The 21,226-nt window shown below is 46.9% G+C and overlaps 1 protein-coding gene across 2 annotated transcripts; it reads left to right on the plus strand.

Annotated features, from left to right (window-relative positions):
- Positions 1–1,424: 1,424 nt before the first annotated feature.
- Positions 1,425–21,164, plus strand: WSB2 (WD repeat and SOCS box containing 2). Of its 2 annotated transcripts, XM_066370809.1 has the most exons (9): positions 1,425–1,571; positions 9,318–9,486; positions 13,377–13,621; positions 14,150–14,281; positions 17,298–17,398; positions 18,859–19,031; positions 19,977–20,087; positions 20,204–20,311; positions 20,912–21,164. In XM_066370809.1, the coding sequence occupies exons 1-9, from the start codon at positions 1,559–1,561 to the stop codon at positions 21,072–21,074; spliced, it is 1,215 nt and encodes a 404-aa protein (XP_066226906.1). In that variant the 5' UTR covers positions 1,425–1,558; the 3' UTR covers positions 21,075–21,164. The 2 variants fall into 2 exon arrangements, with proteins under 2 accessions (XP_066226906.1, XP_066226905.1); XM_066370808.1 differs by lacking the exon at positions 1,425–1,571 and having other exon boundaries at positions 9,284–9,486.
- The last annotated feature ends 62 nt before the right edge of the window (positions 21,165–21,226 follow it).

The following is a 21,226-nucleotide window of genomic DNA, read 5'->3' on the forward strand; positions in this document are numbered from 1 at the left end:
GTTCTGCACCCTCGTCTGTTTTCACTTCTGTTCCCTCCTGTCCACAGGACCTCTTTCCTGGTCCCCCAGGGGCCTCAACATTCCTAAGTCACACCCACTTTTATCCCCTTTTACATGTCCTGACCCTCACCCACCATTTTTCCATGCCCACTTTGCTCTGGCTAGCTGCCCCTTTCTCACCACCCATTTTAACCTTGACATGCTCATTTCCTCCATTTACCACTGAGCTCTTCTTTTTCAGGTTTCAATTTTTTTTTAAAAGAAATTTTCATTCACACACAATAGTTTGACTTTCCCTTCCTCCTTCCCTACAACCAATAAATAAAACTTAAAAAAAAAACTACTCTGGTTCCCATTTTTTAAAAATGACCTGGCTTACCCCTTCTCTGATCCCCATCTTCACCCCCAGCTCCCGTGTGGGTCTCCCCAACTGGGCTCCCTTGAACCTCTGAGACCCTGGCCTCCCCAGGGCTCCAGTTTGCTTCTCCAGCCTCATTAGTAAGCCCTTTCCCACGCTCACTGCTCGATGTTCCCGGACTTCCTCCCCCAGTTCTCTCCCCCGTCCTCGCTTTTTGTCTCAATTCCCCTGACCCCTGGTGTCTTCAGGTCCTTTTTTTTTTTTTTTTTTTAATTAGTCTCTCCTACTCGCTCCCCCCTCGGTTTTTACTGGTTCCCACCCCGCTCCGGACTTCACCCGGCCCCCAACTCCCCCGGCACTCCCCTCAGCCCTGCTCCCGGCCGGCCGCATTCCCCATTATCTTTCTCTCCTGTTCCCCCCACCGCCCCGCCCCGGTATTACCCGACCCTCGTTCTTTCCCACCCCGCTTCCCATCAGCTCCGTTCCTTCCTTCCCTCACCCCTCTCGCCCTTCCCGCTCCGTTTCCCCCGCGTAAACGTTCACCTGAGCTCCCTCCACGTTTTCCCCGCAGCCTCGCTTCCCCCAACCCTGGTTTTCCCTCAGGTCCGCTCTCCCCCCTCTGTTTTCTCCTCAGTCCGTCTCCACCCCCCCACTACCCCTAGTTTCCCTTCAGCCCTGCTCCCTCACATTCCCCCCACCCCCGGTTTTCCTCTCAAGTTGGCTCTCCCCCAACCACCCCTGGTTTCCCCTCAGCCCCGCTCCCCCCCCCCCCGGTTTTCCCTCAGGTCCGCTCTCCCCCTTCCGTTTTTCTCTCAGCTCCGCCACCCCCGGTTTTCCTCTCAGGCCCGCTCTCCCCCCACCGCCCCTGGCTTCCCCTCAGCGCCGCTCTCCCCCTCCGTTTCCTCTCCTCCCAGATCTCTCCCAGCCGGCTCCGCTCAGCCCTTTCCCCCTCCCGCCTCGCCCTCAGCCCCGCTCCCCCCGCCACACGGTCCCATCCCGCCCGCGCCCCGCCCCCCGCGCGACCCCGCCCGCGCCCGCCGCCATGTGACGGGAAGCAGCTGATGGCCTCTCCGAGCGGCGGCGGGCTCGGCGGGGCCGGGGCGGGGACCGGGGCGGGGACCGGCGCGGAGACGGAATGAGGGCCGCCGGCCCGGGGGGCTGAGGCGGCTGCCGCCTGCCGCGGGGCCGCGCGCGTCCTCCATGGAGGCGGGAGGTGAGTGGCCGGGCCGGGGCTCCGAAACTCCGGGGAGGGCGGGGGCGGCTCGGCCGGGGCCGGAGGACGCGGCGGGGGCGCCGGCCTGGGCCGTCCGCGCGGGCCGGCGGCGGGGTGCGTGCCCGGTGCCCAGCTTTGTTTCACTTTCGCTGTCAGCGGCCGCCACGGCGTCCCCCGCCGCCGGCAGGACTGGGGGAGAACGGGCCTCGGCGTGACGGGGACCCCCAGCCCCCGGGAGAGTGGGGGGCGCCCGGTGGGACGCTGGGGGCGCCGAGCCCCAAAGGGGTGGTGCCCACAGGAGTGGGTGCCCGGGTGCCAGGTGCCGCGCTCGCGGGTCTGGGTGGGAGTCCGCTCTGCCCCTTGCAAGCTGTGCGGGCGAGGACGAGCCACCCCTGGCCACCCAAGTGTCAGTTTTGTATCTGCAGAATGGATAATAATAGGACCTGCCTGGGGGGGGGGGGGGGGGGAGCTTCCCGAACTTGCCTAGTCATAAAATTGGGATTCTTATTAAAAACAAAACAAAACGCGAAAGTAAACACGTATGTACCATCTAGGTGTAATCTGTCTCTTTCCAGCCTCTCTCAGTGGAGAGTGATCCGTGGGGTGGGGTGGGGCCGATCCCTGGTGGCCTGTGTGACAGGTCAAGTTTGGGGGACGCTGGTGGGTGAAGTACACACTTGCCCCTATCCTTGTCAACAGCTGCCATCCGAAGACGGTGTGGAAGTCAGGGAATATTGGATATGCTTCAGAGCCAGCCCAGGTGAACTCGCCCTCTCCGTGGGAATGGTGTCCTTGTTCTATAAAGGCAGAACCCTCAAGACATGCCCCTCAATCACCCTGCCAACCACCTTGCCCCCCAAACCCCACCTTATATAAATATTTTGATGTTTGGGGTTTATTCTGGGAGTCCTAATTTTTGTGTCCACCCCTCCCCCCATGCTTAGAGGCAGCTTCCACAGGGAAAATTCTAAGAAGGGGGTCAAGGCCTAAGGCCCAGTGTGCTCCGGAACCTCGCTGTCGTCCTCAGGGTGAAGTTCAAGCTTTGCCCTGATCCGGAGAATTGGGGTTGTCGTTGCCCCGTGTGTTTTCCCTGGCTTGTTTGATGGGGCAGGGATTGTGGGTGGGTCCGTTGAAGTCCCCGGTATTCCCTGGGGTGGTGTAACTTTTTAATTTGGGAAATGACATTTCTTTGTTTGCTGGAGTCAGGCATTCAATAAAAGGTGTAGAGGCAACTCTCTCTGCCTTCCCATCTAGATAAGGGCTTTTCTTTTCAGAGACTGTGCTGCCCATAGAACTCTTTGTAAATGGCCTTTACTGTTTGCTTGAATCTTAGGTGAATCTTTTTATAGCTTCCGCTGTCGTTTTCATTGACTCCTTATAGTTAAATCTGAAAGCTGATCTGTAGCTAGCCTCCCTTTTCTCTCTCTCTCTCTCTCTCTCTCTTTTTTTTTCTTAGCAGGAATTTGTTTCCAGTTCTGATTTTTTTCCCCTAATGATTGTCGACTGTGTTTTGGGGTGTGGGCAGAGCTGTTGAGAGCTGCCAAGCTACTGTTAAAAAAAAAAAATAGCCTGCGAGTTTTACATTCTTTTAAAACTGAATAAAGCTTATTGTAATGAGATTACAATAGACAACAGTAGATATCTTTAGAGCAGTGGTTAGAATTCATTTATCTATTCAACAAATATTTATTGAGTGTCTGCTATGTGCCAGAAGGCAGCAGTCTGTAGGCCAGAGCCCTGGCCAATAGAAATACAATGTGAGCCACATGTATAATTTAAAATGTTTAGTAGCTGCAGTTAAAAAAAAAAAAGTGAAACAAATGAAATTCATTTTAAAACTACCTGTCAGTCCAACATGTCTAAAATACCACTTCAGCATGTAATCATGATTACTGATACATTTTAGATATTTTTTTAAATTCGATGAGAGGAGGGGAGGCAGAGACACACTCCTGCATGTACCCAACCGGGATCCACCGGGCATGCCCACTAGGGGGCAATGCTCTGCCTATCTGGGGCCTTGCTCCATTGCTCAACAGAGTGCCTGAGGCCAACTCACTTCATTTGAGCCATGGCTGCAGGATGGGAAGAGAGAGAAAGAGAGGGAAGCGAGAGGGGGAGGGGTGGAGAAGCAGATGGGCGCTTCTCCACTGTGCTCTGACCAGGAATCGAACCTGGCACATCCACAGGCTGAGCCAACACTCTACCACTGAGCCAACTGGCCAGGGCCTTTTTTTTTTTTCAGGATACTATTCATACTATGTATACACGATCTTAACTTAGACAGCCGCATATTAAATGGTCAGTAGCCACATGTGGCTGGTGGTGACTGAATTGGACAGCACAGCCCAATAGCAGTGAACATAGGCAAGTGTGGGATAGGAATGGGGAAGAGATAGACAATAAGTAGGTAAAAACAACAAGTGAAGTCAAGAAAAGATGGATGAGTATAGTTACAAAGAAAATTTAATGGAATGAGAGGAAAATGACTGGGCCACTTTAGACTATGTGGCCAGGAAGGGTTCTGAGAAGGTAACATCAGCATCCAGCCCTAAGTGGCAAGATGGAACAGCCAGGCAAAGATCTGAGGCCCACCGGGCGGCATCCTCCAGGCAGGTGGAACATCTAATGTAATGATCCTGAGGCAGCACAAATCACCTTCTTTCCTGCTGGCTGAAGTCATCGCTTCTGTCTCTGTGTTAAGGCGAATCTCCTTTCACAGAGAGGCCCATAATAAATACGTCCCTGTTCAGCCTGTATGTTCATACACATGCCAGTGTCCAGGTAGAAAACCCTGGTCTTTTTCACCGAGAAGGGCCGTGGCAGGTACAAGCCCAGCTGAAGCTGGAGCCACTTGGCTCTGGTTTTTTGTTGTTGTTTTTTAAGTTCTGCACTAATTATGGCTTTCTTTTCCAGTAGCCAAGTTTAGTTGGGGCCCCTTCAGAATTTCCTTAGTTCTAGAAATGAAGAAGAGACAGGAATCGCTGGGTTCTTTCTTCTTTTAGCTCCTGGATTCCTGAGCTGGAAATAGCAAGAGATTAAATCCCCAAATCACAGAAATAGAGTGTGAAATCTGGGTATGGCTCTCATTTAAGAAGCATTTCATGTGAAATGTTTGGCATAGGCATCATAATAGTTTAAGGGGTTCATTTCACTTATATGTAAAGAGGTATGCCATGTATATTTATTCAGCAAATATTTACTGACTGCCTGCTAGGAACTGAGGATAAACATACAAGGTCCCTCCTCTTCCCATGGTGTTGATGTCCTAGTTGGGGAAGATAGTTAATAATCTCATTAGTGGTTGTGCTGTAAAGAAAAGAAAGGGAAGGCCTGCCCAGGCGGTGGCGCAGTGGATGGAACATCGGACTGGGATGCGGAGGACCCAGGTTCGAGACCCCGAGGTCACCAGCTTGAGTGCGGACTCATCTGGTTTAAGCAAAGTTCACCAGCTTGGACCCAAGGTCGCTGGCTTGAGCAAGGGTTACTTGTCTGCTGAAGGCCCCCGGTCAAGGCACATATGAGAAAGCAATCAATGAACAACTAAGGTGTCGCAACGAAAAACTAATGATTGATGCTTCTCATCTCTTTCTGTTCCTGTCTCTCTGTCCCTATCTATCCCTCTCTCTGACCCTCTGTCTGTCTCTGTAAAAAAAAAAAGAAAAAAAAAAAGGGAAGGCCTGACTAGGCGGTGGTGCAGTGGATAGAGTGTTGGACTGGGACGCAGAGGACCCAGGTTTGAGACCCTGAAGTCGCCAGCTTGAGCGTGGGCTCATCGGGTTTGAGCAAGGTCACCAGCTTGAACCCAAGGTCTCTGGCTTGAGCAAGGGGTTACTCAGTCTGCTGTAGCCCCCCCTGGTCAAGGCATATATGAGAAATCAATCAATGAACAACTAAGCTGCAATGAAGAATTGATGTTTCTCATCCCCCTTCCTGTCTGTGTGTCCCTCTCTCTGACTCTATCTCTGCCAAAAAAAAAAGAAAAAAGAAAAGAAAGGGAGGAATTGTGAAGGAGATTGGCTTGGGCTCAGAGAAAGGCTCTCGAAAGAGTTGTCATTTAAGCTGAGACCTAAATTAAGAGAAGGTGCCAGCCATGGAGAGGAACTGCTGAGGAAGAGCATAGCTGGTGCAAAGGCCCTGAGGTTGGAACTAATTGAGCACAGTGAAGGGGTTGAGAGAGGTGAGATAGAAGCCCAGGTGGGAGGTAAGGCAGGGGCCAGTTTCTGCAAGACTCAGGGTAGGGTTAGGAGTTTGGATTTTATTCTAAGAGTGATTGAAACTGATGACTTTGGGAGGTGAGGAGAATGGATGGTAGAGGCCAGAGTGGGAGCTAGGAGAACAGTTGGAAGGCTACTTAGTGAGACGTGATGTTGTGTAGATTAGAGTAGTAACCATGGAAATGAAGGGAAGTTAGGTTTAGCCAAATCTTTTGGGAACCGATTTGATAGAACTTGCTAATGGGTTTGGATTATGAGGTTAAGAAAAGAGAGAAAATTGAGGATGACCCATTTTAATATTGTGTAGAGCCTCCATGGTGTCCAAAGGCTAGATAGTGTGCATGATGTGGAGGGAGTGAACCAAGTGTAGGTATTTTCAGGATGGAATAAAAAAATTTTCATCGGGGTCAACTGATGAAAAGGACTTCTCATCTCAGCACTACTGACACTTTGGGCCAGAAACGATTTAATGTGGAAGGGCTGTTGGATGCACTATAGGGTGTTTAGCAGCACTGTGGCTTCCACCAATCAGATACCAATGGCACCACCCCTAGCTCTGACAACAAAAATGTCTCCAGACCTTGCCACATGTCTCCAGGGGGCAAAATTACCTCCTGTTGAGAACCACTGGGCTACAGTTAGGAGGCATTAATGGATTAGGGCTGTGCCACTATAAGAAAATATCTAAAAGTAACAAGAACGAAGAAACTATTGCAGGACTGCTGCATAGCATTAAGAGACCTGTTTTGGATTTAAAATAAAAAGTAGAAGATTCTTTCCATGCAAATGTGCACATCCAGAGGAATATGCCTTTACAGACAAATAATGGCCTCAATGAGAGGATCACACGTGCAAACACAGATTTCTCGGAGGAATTACCAGGTTCTGTACAAACGCCGACTTAGACATAGTATTTTAAAACCTAGATTTACATACAGAACCTCATGGAATAAATATAAAGGAAACTTCCTTAAATAGCAAAGCCACCAAAGTCTTAATAAGGATTTACTAAAATTGTAAAGACAGTTCTCAGCAACACTTATTTTATAAAACAAGATACACCCATATGTTTTCCTATAATGCATATACCAGAAAATATTGTATGTACGTATATAAATATCATATACATATGTGTATATGTATATATATGTATGCATCTTTATGTAACATTACCTTCTGTTTCATTGAATTCAAGATAGGGATTGAAGCCCTGGCCCATTGGCTCAGTGGTAGAGTGTCAGCCCGGTGTGTGGATGTCCCAGGTTCGATTCCCAGTCAGGTCACACAGCAAAAGCGATCATTTGCTTCTCCCACAGCCGTTGCATGATTGGCTCGAGCTAGTTGGTCCCCAGCCCTGGTGATGGCTCCATGCCTCCACCTCAGGTGCTAAAAAATGGCTGTAGCAACAGAGCAATGGCCCCAGATGTGCAGAGCATCACCCTCTAGTACAGGGGGGTAGTCTTTTTATACCTACAGCCCACTTTTGTATCTCTGTTAGTAGTAAAATTTTCTAACTGCCCACCGGCTCCACAGTAATGGTGATTTATAAAGTAGGGAAGTAACTTTACTTTATAAAATTTATAAAGCAGTTACAGCAAGTTAATGCATATAATAATAATTACTTACCAAGTACTTTATGTCGGATTTTCGCTAAGTTTGGCAGAATTAATCTTTATAAAGCAACTTACTATAGTTAAATCTATCTTTTTATTTATACTTTGGTTGCTCTGCTACCACCCGCCATGAAAGCTGGACTGTCCACTAGTGGGTGGTAGGGACCAGGTTGACTATCACTGCTCTGGTGGGCGTGCCCGGTGGATCCCGGTTGGGATCTACCCGGCAAGCCCACTAGAATCTGTCTCTCTGCCTCCCCTCCTCTGGCAAGATAAAAAAAGATAGAGATCAGATTGCCATTATGTATCACTGAGAAAAAAAATACAGCCTATTTAATTACGAAAAGTCATTGCTTGTAAGACATATCCTGATTTTCAAGGAGGTCAGAATGTGAGAGGACATAAAGATGTGTCCCAAAACATGAAATATGGGCTGGTTAAATTAGTATTTATTTGGTAACAGCTACCAAGGGGTCAGAGTCTTGAAACTATTAAAGTGGAACATACACATCAGGAAGTGACCTCATTCAGGATGGAAGCCAATATTTATATTAGTATGTATTACAATCCTAATGGGTCAGAAAATCAGTTCTGAAGGCCTTTAAATCATGAGCTTCATCAGCCTTTGAGAAACTCAGGGAGGTACTCCATTGGAGTAGAGAATTTAACCAGGGAACTGCCCTTCCGGTCAATAAGGAAGCACCTGCTCTTCACAAGGCGCTGTACCCGGCCGACAGTAAGATTTAACACGAAGATTAAATCATCTTGGTGTTTTCGAACAAGGGTGCTTACATTTTGGTTAGGGGATCGGGCAGAGGGAAATCAATTACTACATGAGAGAATGAAAAGCTGAGTGGGACTTCTTTCTGCTCTGATAGTGTGAGATCAGGGTACGCTTCTCAGTTCTGATCTAGGTGGGATTCTTACAAGCAGAAAATGAGTCTGGGTGTGAATGCGCAGGAGCTACTTGGGGCACGCCTGGTGTGGCCAGAGTGTGGTGTTCAGGGAGATGTAACTGAGCTGGAGCCAGTGGTATGGGCTGGGAGCCTGGGCTCAGCTGCCTTTATTGTGCAGGCAGTTGGAACATTGAAAGAAGTAGGGGAGATGTGATGTGTTTTAGCTTTAGCAGGGTTCCTGGGGGCAGGAAAAGGAATTGGGAGAGTCTTGTAAAAGATTTGGACAAGATGGGATGAAGGTTTCAATGTGTGGAGGGGAGATGGAAGTGGGAAGCCATCTCGGGAGGTTTCAGCAAGAGAAAGCAGGGCAGGCCTGACCTGTGGTGACGCAGTGGATAAAGCATCGACCTGGAACACTGAGGTCACTGGTTCAAAACCGTGGGCTTGCCTGGTCAAGGCACATATGGGAGTTGATGCTCCTCCCCCTTTCTCTCCTCTCTAAATAAATAAATAAATAAAAAATTTTTTATAAAAAGAGAGCAAGTGCTTAACCACTTATTGTAGTTTTACTGATGATGGGGAAGATGCCTGTGAGTTTCATCTAATCCTTTTTTCAGGTGTTTCCCAGTTCTTTTGAAAAGAACTTAAATATACATGAAAGTCTCTTAATCTGTACCATCTAACATTTCCTTGCCGGGTCTGTTACTGTTATGGTCCTCCTTTCTTCCTCTTGAGGCGTTCATGGACAGATGAGGCCTCCATTCACTGGGCTTACCCTCCCCAAGGTTACTCTGAGTCATGGTTAACCAACAGAGGGTAGTGCCAGAACTGAGTAACCACGGTGGAATGTGGCCCGTGGCTTCTGTTATTGCCCCAGGTCACTTAAATGACACTTCCCTCCCAGGATTCTCCAGTGTGACCCTTTGCCTTGGGGAGAGAGTGGTTTTCCTTGTGTCTGAGTCAGGGAGGTGGTGAGAGAAGTGAGGGTGCTTGTTTGAAGTATGCTGTCTCACGTCTCAGAGGAACCACTGCTGCTGGCAGAACTCAAGCCCGGGCGCCCCCACCAGTTTGATTGGAAGTCCAGCTGTGAAACCTGGAGTGTGGCCTTCTCCCCCGATGGCTCCTGGTTTGCTTGGTCCCAAGGACACTGCATTGTCAAGCTGATCCCCTGGCCGCTGGAGGAGCATTTGTAAGTACTCTGGCACCCCAAATTACCTCTACTCTTTTTGGGTCTTCCTGCCCAAGAACAGGAGAGGGAAGATGGCAGAACAGTTCAAGAACAGATCATTGGGGTTTCCAGAACCCCACACGCTGTACATGTGAAAATTCTATCAAAGTTATGGTCGTCCCAACTTTTTAAAAACAGATTTACTGAGATGTAATTTCCACACCATACAATTTGCCCATTTAAAGTACATTTATCACCATGATTAATCTTAGAACATTTTCATTACCCATGAAAGAAATTCACATCGTTATGCCGGCACACTCCAAACCTCTCTACTCTCCAGGCCCGAGCAGCTGCTAATCTATTTTCTGTCGTTATTGATTTGTCTTTTGTGAACATTTCATATTTATTGAATCCTATGTGTACTCTTTTTTTGTCTTTGTTCTCTTAACATAATGTATCCAGTTATCCATGTTGACGCATGAATCAGTACTTTATCACCTTTCATTGCCAGTAATATTCCCTTGTATGGAGATACCACATGTTGCCTGTACATTTATCAGTTGGTGGACATTTGGGTTGTCTACCCCTTGGCTATTGTGAACAGTGGTGCTGTGAACATTTATGTACCAGTTTTTGTGATTTTATATGTTTCCTATGTTTAACTGTTTGAGGAATTAACAGACTTCTCCAAAGTGGCCGCCCCATTCTACAATCGCACCAGCAATGTGAGTTTTTTGAAATCTCACCCTCAGCAACACTTGTTATGGTCAGCCTTTTTGATTACAGCACAGAGTTGTGGCAGCATTTCTGCATATCCTCATGGGTACTGAGGAGTGCCTTTTCTTGTGCTTATTGGTCCTTTGCATGTCTGCTTTGGACATTTGTCTATTCTGACCCTTTGCCCATTTTAAAACTGGGTATTTATCTTTTCATTATCGACCCCATTTCGTTTCTGATATTTTTCTTTTTTGGGCTGAATGCTGTGAGCCTCCCCTCCCCCCTAGTTGGATGGTCCAGCCTCTGCATTTTTTCATATGTCCCAGGGCAACTCTGCCTGCATCTGTATTCAGCCAAGATTTGTTGCAAATCTTGGCCTGAAACTGAGCCTAGGGGCTGAGAATCCTAGATAAATCAACACAGCCCCTGCCCTGGAGGGTTTCATTTGTTTTGCTTTAGGCATTTCTTATAAATTGTGTATTAGATTTAAGTTGTTTATAAGTTTAGTCTGAGCCTTATCACCTTGATAATAGGTAATGCTGATAAGAGTTTGGTGAGATGGGCACCATCCATGACAGGGGGTGTGGGGGGGTATAAATCTGTGCACTTTCTGGAGGGAAGGCTGTTTGGCAATAGGCTTCAAAGGCCTTAAAATATTCTTCCAGCGATTAGGAAACTCAGAAGTAGGGTCATCTGTTTACATACACTGATTTTCATCATGAAATTAATTATACGGTACTGAAAAATCAGAAAGGGCTTCAAATCTAGTGATGAGAGAATGGTTTAACGACATTGTGGCATTTTTATATATTTTTGCAGCTGTCAAAGATTGTTTTTTTTTTATTATGAATTTAAGTTCCTTCTATAATCAGTTTTATGGTAATGCCAAGGTCATTCATTGTTTATTGATCCACCCACTTAACTTCACATTCAGACTTAAGTCTGATAAAAATTTATAGTCTGAAAAAGTTTTTAAAAAGCATCAAATGAAAAATCGGTTGTTTTTCTGAAAATCACCCCTGTGTGAATATACATTCCTATAGGTAAATATAGTCTTCCCATATTAACTATTAATTGCCTTATTTCCAAAATTTTCCCACATTTCTCTGTTATTTTTATAATTTAAAATAATTTTTTTAAGTTTTTTAAAAAGAGAGGAATCTGGGACATTTATGTTCTTAGGAGTGTTACATTTTTAAAAATCATATGTGCTTTCCATATTGAGCAAATAATTGTACTACATTTAGGAAGTAAAATTTTTAGAAACTAATTTCGATGAAGTTAAGCTCCTCCTGAATCTCTCTTGCCCTTAGTTACCTTCCCGAGCTTGCGTCTCCCCGCCTCCTGTATAGCTCATACCTTAATATATACATTGACAGGCTTGGAGTTCAGGGGACCTGTTGAGCAGTAGGCTAGGATACCCAAGACTGATGTCCTCTTCTGGGTCTTCCCCTGATTGTGGGAACCCAGGAAAGTCAGCTCTACTCCTAAAATGGAGATTTTAGTATCTCTTTTCCAGAGAAATTAAATTTATGGTGTTAAAATAATTTAATATATAAATGTGGCTTACTTTCTTTGAAATAAAGTAACTATAAAAATATCCCTTAAGTCAAATACAGACATTCAGATTTTATAAAAAGTAAAACATATGTAACTTTGGAGATACCAAGCTGTCCTACAAAGTTTTCCCCATAGTCTGCTTTTTATATGCTTCTTCCCTGGATGGCAAACATGGGCCCCTGTGCCAGGGCCAGGCAGGTCTGCAACTCAGCAACACGTATGGGGACATGTGTGGGGACGCGTCTGGGTGGACGAAAAAGACATTCATTATCACCTGCAGATGTTTTGTCAGAAGAGTACATTTCAGATATAAATGACAAAATTAGGCCATTTAGACCGAGAGGTCAGCAAGTTTTTTCTATAAAGATCCAGAAGCTAAACATTTGGGGTTTTGCAGGCCATATGGTCCCTTTCAAGACTACTCAGCTCTACTGTGATAGCGTCAGAGCACCCATAGATAGTAGGTGACCCAATGAGCATGGTGTTCCATAAAAACTTTATTTATAAAAACAAGCTGTTGTTGGCCTAGTCCTAGTTCGCCAGCTTGTGACTTAGACTCACAGAGTTTTAGAGCTGAAGGAGGCTACCCTTGCTTCAGTTCCTCCTAATACTATAGGTGAGCTTGGTTAAAATTTTTCAATATATTTCAACCACAGAATGGACAAAAATTGATTGACTTACTTTTTGAGAACAAATGTAATACATCAAGAGGTCCAGTTTCTCATGGAACCGAGTTCCAGTCTGATCATCCTCACTTCCCCTAGTTTGATACGCCCCAGAGTAGGTCAGGGTCACATGGAAAAGTAGGTCTTCTTTCTTGCACTGATGAAGTGTATGGCAGGCAGGAAAACTTCTGGTTTTCTAGCTGAACTTCAGGCTGCCTAATTGCTCATGCCTTTTAGATACTGTCTGTGAGGCAGAGTGGTAGAAGGGCCTGTATGTTAGGGACCGAGTCTCACTTAGCTTATCTGGTCCTAAATAAAATATAAAAGGAGAGGGTCAGGTTATTCCGTGAACCCCTGAATAGTTCTGTGGGTTCTTCCCCTCTGTTGACTATCTGCTGGTTGGTTCCTATGCTGGACATACCATCAGGGAAGTAAATGATGGAGCCATGTTAATTGACTGGAACAAAGTGAATGAAGGCTGAAATCACTGGGTACCAAGCAAAGTGTGTTGGCAAGAAAAGGGTTTATTTCCTTGCTTCTCAGGGGCTTTCTAAAGCTGGAGATGGAGGTGCCATCAGGCAAGAAAGCTGCAGACAGATATTCAGGCTCTCAGTTCTATCCTGGTTCTAGACCCACAGCATACTTGTTTTGGGGGCGGGGGGAATGGCGTGCGTCTTTCCTTCCACGCACCAAAACCTGAGAGAAGTTTGTGAAGAAGCGTGTGGCTCTCTGGAGCATCTGTGATCTGGCTCTCCCACAGGCAGGCTACCCCATTGCAGGGCTCTCACAAATGGGACAAGCCAAGGCCAAGTTATCCTCTGTTACACAGTTCTAAAAATAAAAGTCCTAGAATTTACCAAAGGCCAGTTTGTCTCTAGGACTTTAAAGTCTTAGATACCCAGGATGAGAAGCTGGTTGATTTGGTGACAATTTCAGACTCAAGAAGAACTCTCTGCTTCCCCCCAGCATCCCAAAAGGGTTTGAAGCCAAAAGCCCAAGCAGCAAAAATGATACAAAAGGACGAGGCAGCCCAAAGGAGAAGACTCTGGACTGTGGGCAGATTGTCTGGGGTTTGGCCTTCAGCCCGTGGCCTTCTCCACCCAGCAGGAAGCTCTGGGCACGCCACCATCCCCAAACACCGGACGTCTCTTGCTTGATCCTTGCTACAGGGCTCAATGATGGGCAGATCAAAATTTGGGAGGTGCAGACAGGTAGGTCATTTCTGGCTGGTGGCCTGTGTGCATTTTTTTTTTTTTTGTATTTTTCTGAAGCTGGAAACAGGGATAGACAGTCAGACAGACTCCCGCATGCGCCCAACCGGTATCCACCCGGCACGCCCACCAGGGGGCGACGCTCTGCCCCTCTGGAGCGTCGCTCTGTCGCGACCAGAGCCACTCTAGCGCCTGGGGCAGAGGCCAAGGAGCCATCCCCAGCGCCTGGGCCATCTTTGCTCCAATGGAGCCTTGCTGCAGGAGGGGAAGAGAGAGACAGAGAGGAAGGAGAGGGGGAGGGGTGGAGAAGCAGATGGGCGCTTCTCCTGTGTGCCCTGGCCGGGAATCGAACCCGGGACTTCTGCACGCCAGGCCGACGCTCTACCACTGAGCCAACTGGCCAGGGCCTGTGCATGTTCTAATGGGGTCGAAGGGCCACCAGCCCCTAAGTGGGACAAGGAGTGTAGCTGTGACTGGCAGACTGGGTGCCATCTCTATACTGCCTGAGTGCTCCTGCTTTCACCCTAGGGCTCCTGCTTTTGAATCTTTCTGGCCACCAGGACGTTGTGAGAGATCTGAGCTTCACACCCAGTGGCAGTTTGATTTTGGTTTCTGCGTCTCGGGATAAGACTCTTCGCATCTGGGACCTGAATAAACATGGTATGGAGGTCATGGAACTCCTATGATACTGTATTTGCCCCTTTCTCTACTTTACCAATGTCATTTTCTCAATCTTTTCTCCTACTAGTGCTTCTTTGGGAAGCTTTTTTTCTAATAACTTCCCTTCACCCCTTGAAGATTTTAGTGAATGTGTATTTATGCTTTGTATGTTAAAAAGTAAGACTTTTTATTTTTTTTTACCAATAGAACCAAATTTTGCCACTATTGGTATCACCTCCATTGAAAATACTTCATGAAGAATACCTTTTCTCACCATGGCATTATTGATGTTTTGGGCAGGATAATTCTTTGTTATGGGCTGTCCTGTGCATTCTAGGGTGTTGAGCATTGTCCCTTACCTCTACACCCTCTAGACCAGTGGTCCCCAACCCCCAGGCTGTGGACTGGTACCGGTCCATGGGCCATTTGGTACCAGTCCGCAGAGAAAGAATAAATAACTTACATTATTTCCATGTTATTTATATTTAAGTCCGAACGATGTTTTATTTTTTAAAAATGACCAGATTCCCTCTGTTACATCCGTCTAAGACTCACTCTTTATGTTTGTCTCAGTCACGTGATACATTTATCCGTCCCACCCTAAAGGCTGGTCATTGAAAATATTTTCTGACATTAAACCGGTCTGTGGCCCAGAAAAGGTTGGGGACCACTGCTCTAGACAACAGTAGCATCCACTACATGACTACAGTATGACAACCAAAATGTCTCCAGGCATTGCACAGTGTCCACATGGAGGTCAGCATCTCCCCAGGCTGACAACCACTGATCTAGGGTACTTCCTGTTAGCAATAAAGTTTCTCTGTGAAGTACAATCTAGGTCTGGAAGAACTCTCTCAGGCCAGAGGGGGCCACTTTTATGCAGTTCAGTCTTCAGCCAAAGGGTATACAGGAGCAACTCAGCAGAGAGTCCCACACATCTCTGGTGCTGATCCTTAACTGGAAAGGTGACCCAGGGGAGGGAATTCATTGGCAGAACATCCCCTCCATCCCCCAAGGGAGGTGGAAGGAGGAAACGGTGACATGGACAGTTCGTGAAGAGACACACTCATCCCCAGTAAGGTAAAGGCAGCGAGCAGTACTCTTCTTGCCTGGGCCATGCCTGAACAGTGACCAAACTGTGAGAGGGGATGACCTGTTTCTTTCCCTCTTAGAAACGAGCCCAATAATTTGTCAGAACAGCTGAGGAGGAGATGTTTGTAGTTTCCCGACTGAACACATCTCATCACTAAGAGGGCTCTGTGTAGGTGCTGCCCATTGCCATGGGACTTGCAGCCGTACACGCTGAGCGAGGCCTGCTGCCTGGGAAGGTCACTCAGAGGCAGCGCCATTTTTAATGTGTGTCCAGAGGCAGCTTGTCACCATCTAAGAAAGGTCCTTAAAGTGGCTTTGGAAATCACTTGCTGGTTGGGAACTTAGGGTGAGAGTGGGCATTATGGACTGGACCAACGATTAGGGCTCTTCAGAGAGAGGAGGGGAATGAATCATGGGTCCTGTCTTCCATGACTTGCCTTAATTTACTCAGCACTCACAACTACCCAGGGGTGGGTACTGTTCGTATTTGGTAGCTGAAGAAACCATGACTGACTTTAAAAACATTTATACCCACAAATTTATAAATACATATAAATGACCATATACATTGTTAAAAATGATTTTATTCCTTTTCCTTTTATTTTGGCTTGACATCCCCACCCACCCAACCTTCATCCTCTTTCTCATTCTCCCTTCCATCAAATTCCTCCATAATCCCTCTGTAACCTTGTAACGAGTCTTCTCTAGTCCTTTCCATATTTTGATATTTTGCTTATACTTGTATAATCCTAATTAGACACTCACACTGTAACATTTATGGGTTTTGGGGTCATTATTTCACAAGGACAGAATCACAGTCTTCATATTTTTTCTGGATCTTGTTCTTTTTCCTTAAAGATTACTCCATAGAAAATCTAGATTCTTTTTTTTTTTGTATTTTTCTGAAGTGAGAAGCGGGAAGGCAGAGAGACAGACTCCCACATGTGCTCGACTGGGATCCACCCGGCATGCCCACCAGGGGGCAATGCTCTGCCCATCTGGGGTGTTGCTCTGCTGCAACCGGAGCCATTCTAGTGCCTGAGGTGGAGGCCATAGAGCCATCCTCAGCCCCTGGGCCAACTTTGCTCCAACGGAGCTTTGGCTGCAGGAGGGGAAGAGAGAGAGAGAAAGGGGAGGGGGAGGGTGGAGAAGCAGATGGGCACTTCTCCTGTGTACCCTGGCCGGGAATTGAACCCGGGACTTCCACATGCTGGGCCAACGCTCTACCACCGATCTAGCCAGCCAGGGAAAATCTAGATTCTTAATTTCATCTGAATTAACAGGGTGCATGGACTTGTTACTCCCTTTATGCATTCATTTCCCTGTGGATGGACATTTTGTCTTATCCAAAAGCAGACCTGGAGAGATTACATGAGTGACTCAGGGTGATGTGCTAAGTAAACAGTGGAGCCGGGGTTCTCATCCAAGTTTGCCTGACTCCAGAGCAGTGGCCCAAATAACTGCTCATTCAGACACCCTGGCAAGGGGGAAGGAGAAAGAGGGTGTGGAGTGGGGTTCTTGTGATCAGGGGGAAACCGTTACCGAGAGAACTGATGATAAACACTCTCAAATTTGGAAGGATGCTTCAAAGTAATTGAGGTGGCTGGGGGACCTGAAAACAATGTTCTTTGCTGTCAAACCTGATCTGGGTACACCTTTGTCCTGATGGTCTTGTGACGATTGGTGAAACGGTAGATAGTGATTTCCCTTGGGTGCTAGAGTATTGTATTAATAGACTTCAGGTGTTTGAGTGACAAGGTCTGTCATACTTCTTCCTCTGCATTAAAAAGTGGGCGTCAGGACTCCATTGATGGCGACCTAGGTGGATATACTGGGTGGGTGATCCATCACTACCAGTTAGTTTTTCAGTCTTCCTGCTCTGTTCTTTTGAGACAGCTCACACTCTGCTCCTTTTCTTTGCCAGGTAAACAGATTCAGGTGTTATCGGGCCACCTGCAGTGGGTTTACTGCTGCTCCATCTCCCCAGACTGCAGCATGCTCTGCTCTGCCGCTGGAGAAAAGTCGGTGAGTCTCACACATTGGGTGCGTCTCTGCTGCTTCAGTTCCACAGGACCTGGAGTCTGGAGCCACCTTGTGTGTGAGAAGGTAGATAAGCCACGTGTCTGCAAAATCTACCTGCAAATCAGCCCCAGCAGAAGGCATGCTGGTGGGCTCTGACCTCCTCCTGCGTACCTCCCTTTTGATTTGCACTTTGACATGAACCAAGAGAGGAGGTGTTTACGTAGATTGCTGCCCTTATCAGAAGCCTATTGTCTTTACAAATGCTAAATGGGTGCTTTTTTTTTTTAATGAGAAAGAGGGGGAGAGGAGACAGACAGACAGGAAGGGAGAGAGATGAGGAGTATCAACTCATTCTTGTGTCACATAACTTGTTCATTGATTGCTTTCTCTTATGTGCCTTGACTGGGGGGCTCTAGCCGAGCCAGTGACTTCTTTCTCAAGCCAGTGACCTTGGAGTCATGTTTGGGATCCCATGCTCAAGCTGGTGAGCCTGCAGTCAAACTAGCGACCTCGAGGTCATGTCTATGATCCCACACTTAAGCTGGATGAGCCTGCACCCAGGCCGGCGACCATGGGGTTTCAAACCTGGGTCCCCAGTACCCCAGGCCAACTCTCTATTCACTGCACCACCGCCTGGTCAGTCATAAAGGGGTGCTTTTAAAAATTTCCTTTCCCCTGGGAGTCTTCCCACACATGGATCCAGATTTCCTTTGAACTGTCTAATTGGCATCTACCCAATTAGAATTTCCACTTCAGATCATAAAATGTGCAGCCACTTGTTGAACATTGTCTTCAAATCTTCTTGTTTTAAAAAGTATTAGAAACCCAAGAACAACTTAGGAACAGTTTGTTTGAATTTTATATCTGCATGAAGCTATTTGCTGCAACTGACTTGGGAAAGAATTAAGAATTCACTATTTAGTGCGTGAAAGTGAGAGTTTTCTTAAAATAAAATCCTGTTTTTAATGATTTTCACAAAGGTTTAAAGTGAGCAGGTTTTCATGGCAGGGTGCCCCCTCTTTGTAGATAGCCCTGGGGTTCAGTTCTGACCTGTTTTTGGTTTTAAATGAAAGGACAGGATAGCCTTCGACTTAGGTCTTCATGCGCACAAACTGCATGATTGCAAGCAGGGTTCAGAAGCTGAACTCAGAAGCCTCTCCTGATACATGTTAGCGGCAGTCTTTGGGAGGTTAGTTAACCCTGTTAGAGGTTAGTTAGCCCTGTTTATTCTTCCTTAAAGTAAACTGCCTTGAGCGTGTCCGTTGGTTAGGCACCACAAGAATTCAGAACTGTTACTTTATTTAAGCCTAGGTGATACATTCTGGAAGAGCTGTAGAGAAATGGAGTGGAGAAGGTGGCTTCATCTGGCCTTGAGGCCCGAGGTGGGCCTTGCCTCTCACTCACTGTTCACATTCTGAGCCCTTTGTTTCTGCTCCTAACCAGGCACCTGTTACTTCCCACAGGTCTTTCTCTGGAGCATGCGGTCCTACACATTAATCCGGAAGCTAGAGGGCCACCAAAGCAGTGTTGTCTCTTGTGACTTCTCCCCTGACTCTGCCTTGCTTGTCACGGCTTCTTACGATACCAACGTGATCATGTGGGACCCTTACACTGGCGAGAGGCTGAGGTCACTCCAGTAAGGACTGAATCCTTGCTTATGACTTCCTTGTGGGGTAGCTGATGAAAAACCTGTCTTGGATTAGACATGTCCCTTTTCAAGTCTGGGGAATGGGAGGGGACAACCTGGGGAAAAGACAGTATGATCAATGATTATTCTAAGCGTGGTATAGTGTTTCCTTGTCAATTAAGTTCTCAGATTAGACCCAAGTGCCTTCAGCTCTCCTGATATGTGAGACTGTACTTCTTTGGATTCATCATTAAGAAACTTCAAGTGACTCTTTTTTTCCATTTACTAATAACTGTAGTCACAAGTTCAGAACAATCCTCTTATCGAAACTGCTATTTCCAAAATGAATTTTCATGTTCTCACAAATTTGGTCTGTGTTTTTCTCTCCTTTATCTCTGTTGTTTTATGAAGAAAATAATAGTAGTCCTATAATTACCATGCATCTCAGCCTAAAAAAGACTTTCAGTTTGTACTGTGGCATTAAAGCGAGGCCTGACCTACTTTGCATAAGGAAACTAGCACAGGGAGTGTTAGCAACCCTCAGTCCCTCCATGGGACACGGAGCCTTAGGAAATGTCTTTTCTCTGGTCTTTTCTGGTCTCCAACTCACAAGGTTTTCTGTGTGGGGTACAGGATGCGTCCCAAGCCTTTCCATAGCTGGGTAGTTTGGTCGCGGGCCTGGGGATGAAGATGAAGGGTGAATAGTGGCCATCACTCCAGGCTGGCTGTCCAGTTTCGTTTCTTTTTTTAAAAGTTTCCCATCGATTTGAGAGGGAGGGGGTATAGAAAAGCATCAACTTTTTCCACTTAGTTGTTCCATTGAGTTGTGCACTCATTGGTTGCTTCTCATACGTGCCCTGATCAAGGGTCAAACCCGTGACCCCAGCATGCTGAGAAGACACTCTATCCATTGAGCCAGCTGGCCAGGGCTTACTGTCCTCTTGTTTTCCTCAGCCACACCCAGCTCGACCCTCCAATGGACGACAGTGATGTCCACATTAGCTCCCTGAGATCTGTGTGCTTCTCTCCTGAAGGCCTCTACCTGGCCACTGTGGCAGATGACAGGTAACGAGAAGCTCTTCATGTGGCCTCAGAGCACATGCTTGCTAGTCACTCACATTTCCCTAGGGGTCTGGCCCCAGGTTTGCTAACATGCAAACATACTTTTCTCTCTCATCCAGACTCCTCAGGATCTGGGCCCTGGAACTGAAAACTCCAATTGCATTTGCTCCTATGACCAACGGTCTTTGCTGCACATTTTTTCCACATGGTGGAGTTATTGCCACAGGGTATGTGTCTGTTAGCTGCACAGATGGGCAGCAGTTTCTGCTGAGTGTAGGCCATGGAGCTCTTGAAGGAAAGATAGCATTTAGAATTTCCTTGCCTGTGGGGAAGGCTTTAAGGAAGTCCAAGATTACATAAAATTCTGATACTCTCTTCTGCCAATATAGGTTTATCACTGATTCTTAATATTTAATCTAAATGCAGTTAAAGGGTTACAGTTCATGATAACTAATGGAGCAGGCCTGCGGGGAGCCTACAGGGAGACGATGCAGCATTTATATGGGAGCCTGTCTCACAGGGCCCATCTATAATTCAGCAGGTGGCATTCTCCCCCGTTACTTCTGAACCCCGTAGTACGAGTGAGAAAGGGTTGTGCCGATGGAGATAGCACTTTGGTATCAGAGGTGTCTGGCGTTCTTATAACCCTCTCAGCAGCCTTAATTATTCAGCACCACAGCTTTTAAGTCCATTCCAACAGTCAGGGCTACACTGCACTCTCTGGAGTCCCGCCAGTGCACGTCAGAGCAGAAACAATCCTGTCCATCACAAGGAAGACCCGTCTCTCCCAGGTCTGTCTTCATGCCTTGGTTTCTGTCTTGTTCCAGGACAAGGGATGGCCATGTCCAGTTCTGGACGGCTCCTCGGGTCCTGTCATCACTGAAGCACTTATGCCGGAAAGCCCTGCGGAGTTTCCTCACCACCTACCAAGTGCTGGCACTGCCCATCCCCAAGAAGATGAAAGAGTTCCTCACATACAGGACTTTCTAAACAACGCTACCTAGTCTTACCTGTTGCCTCTGTAGCTGGATAAATCTTCCTGGCAAAGGAGTAGCTGCAATAATGGGCCAAACATCTGGTCTTGGAGCAAAACAGAATTTCTCTTTGGGACTGTGAATAGAATGTAGCAAAACCAGATTGCA

The sequence above is a fragment of the Saccopteryx leptura genome, chromosome 2 (assembly GCF_036850995.1).
Source record: "Saccopteryx leptura isolate mSacLep1 chromosome 2, mSacLep1_pri_phased_curated, whole genome shotgun sequence".
Taxonomy (NCBI): domain Eukaryota; kingdom Metazoa; phylum Chordata; class Mammalia; order Chiroptera; family Emballonuridae; genus Saccopteryx; species Saccopteryx leptura.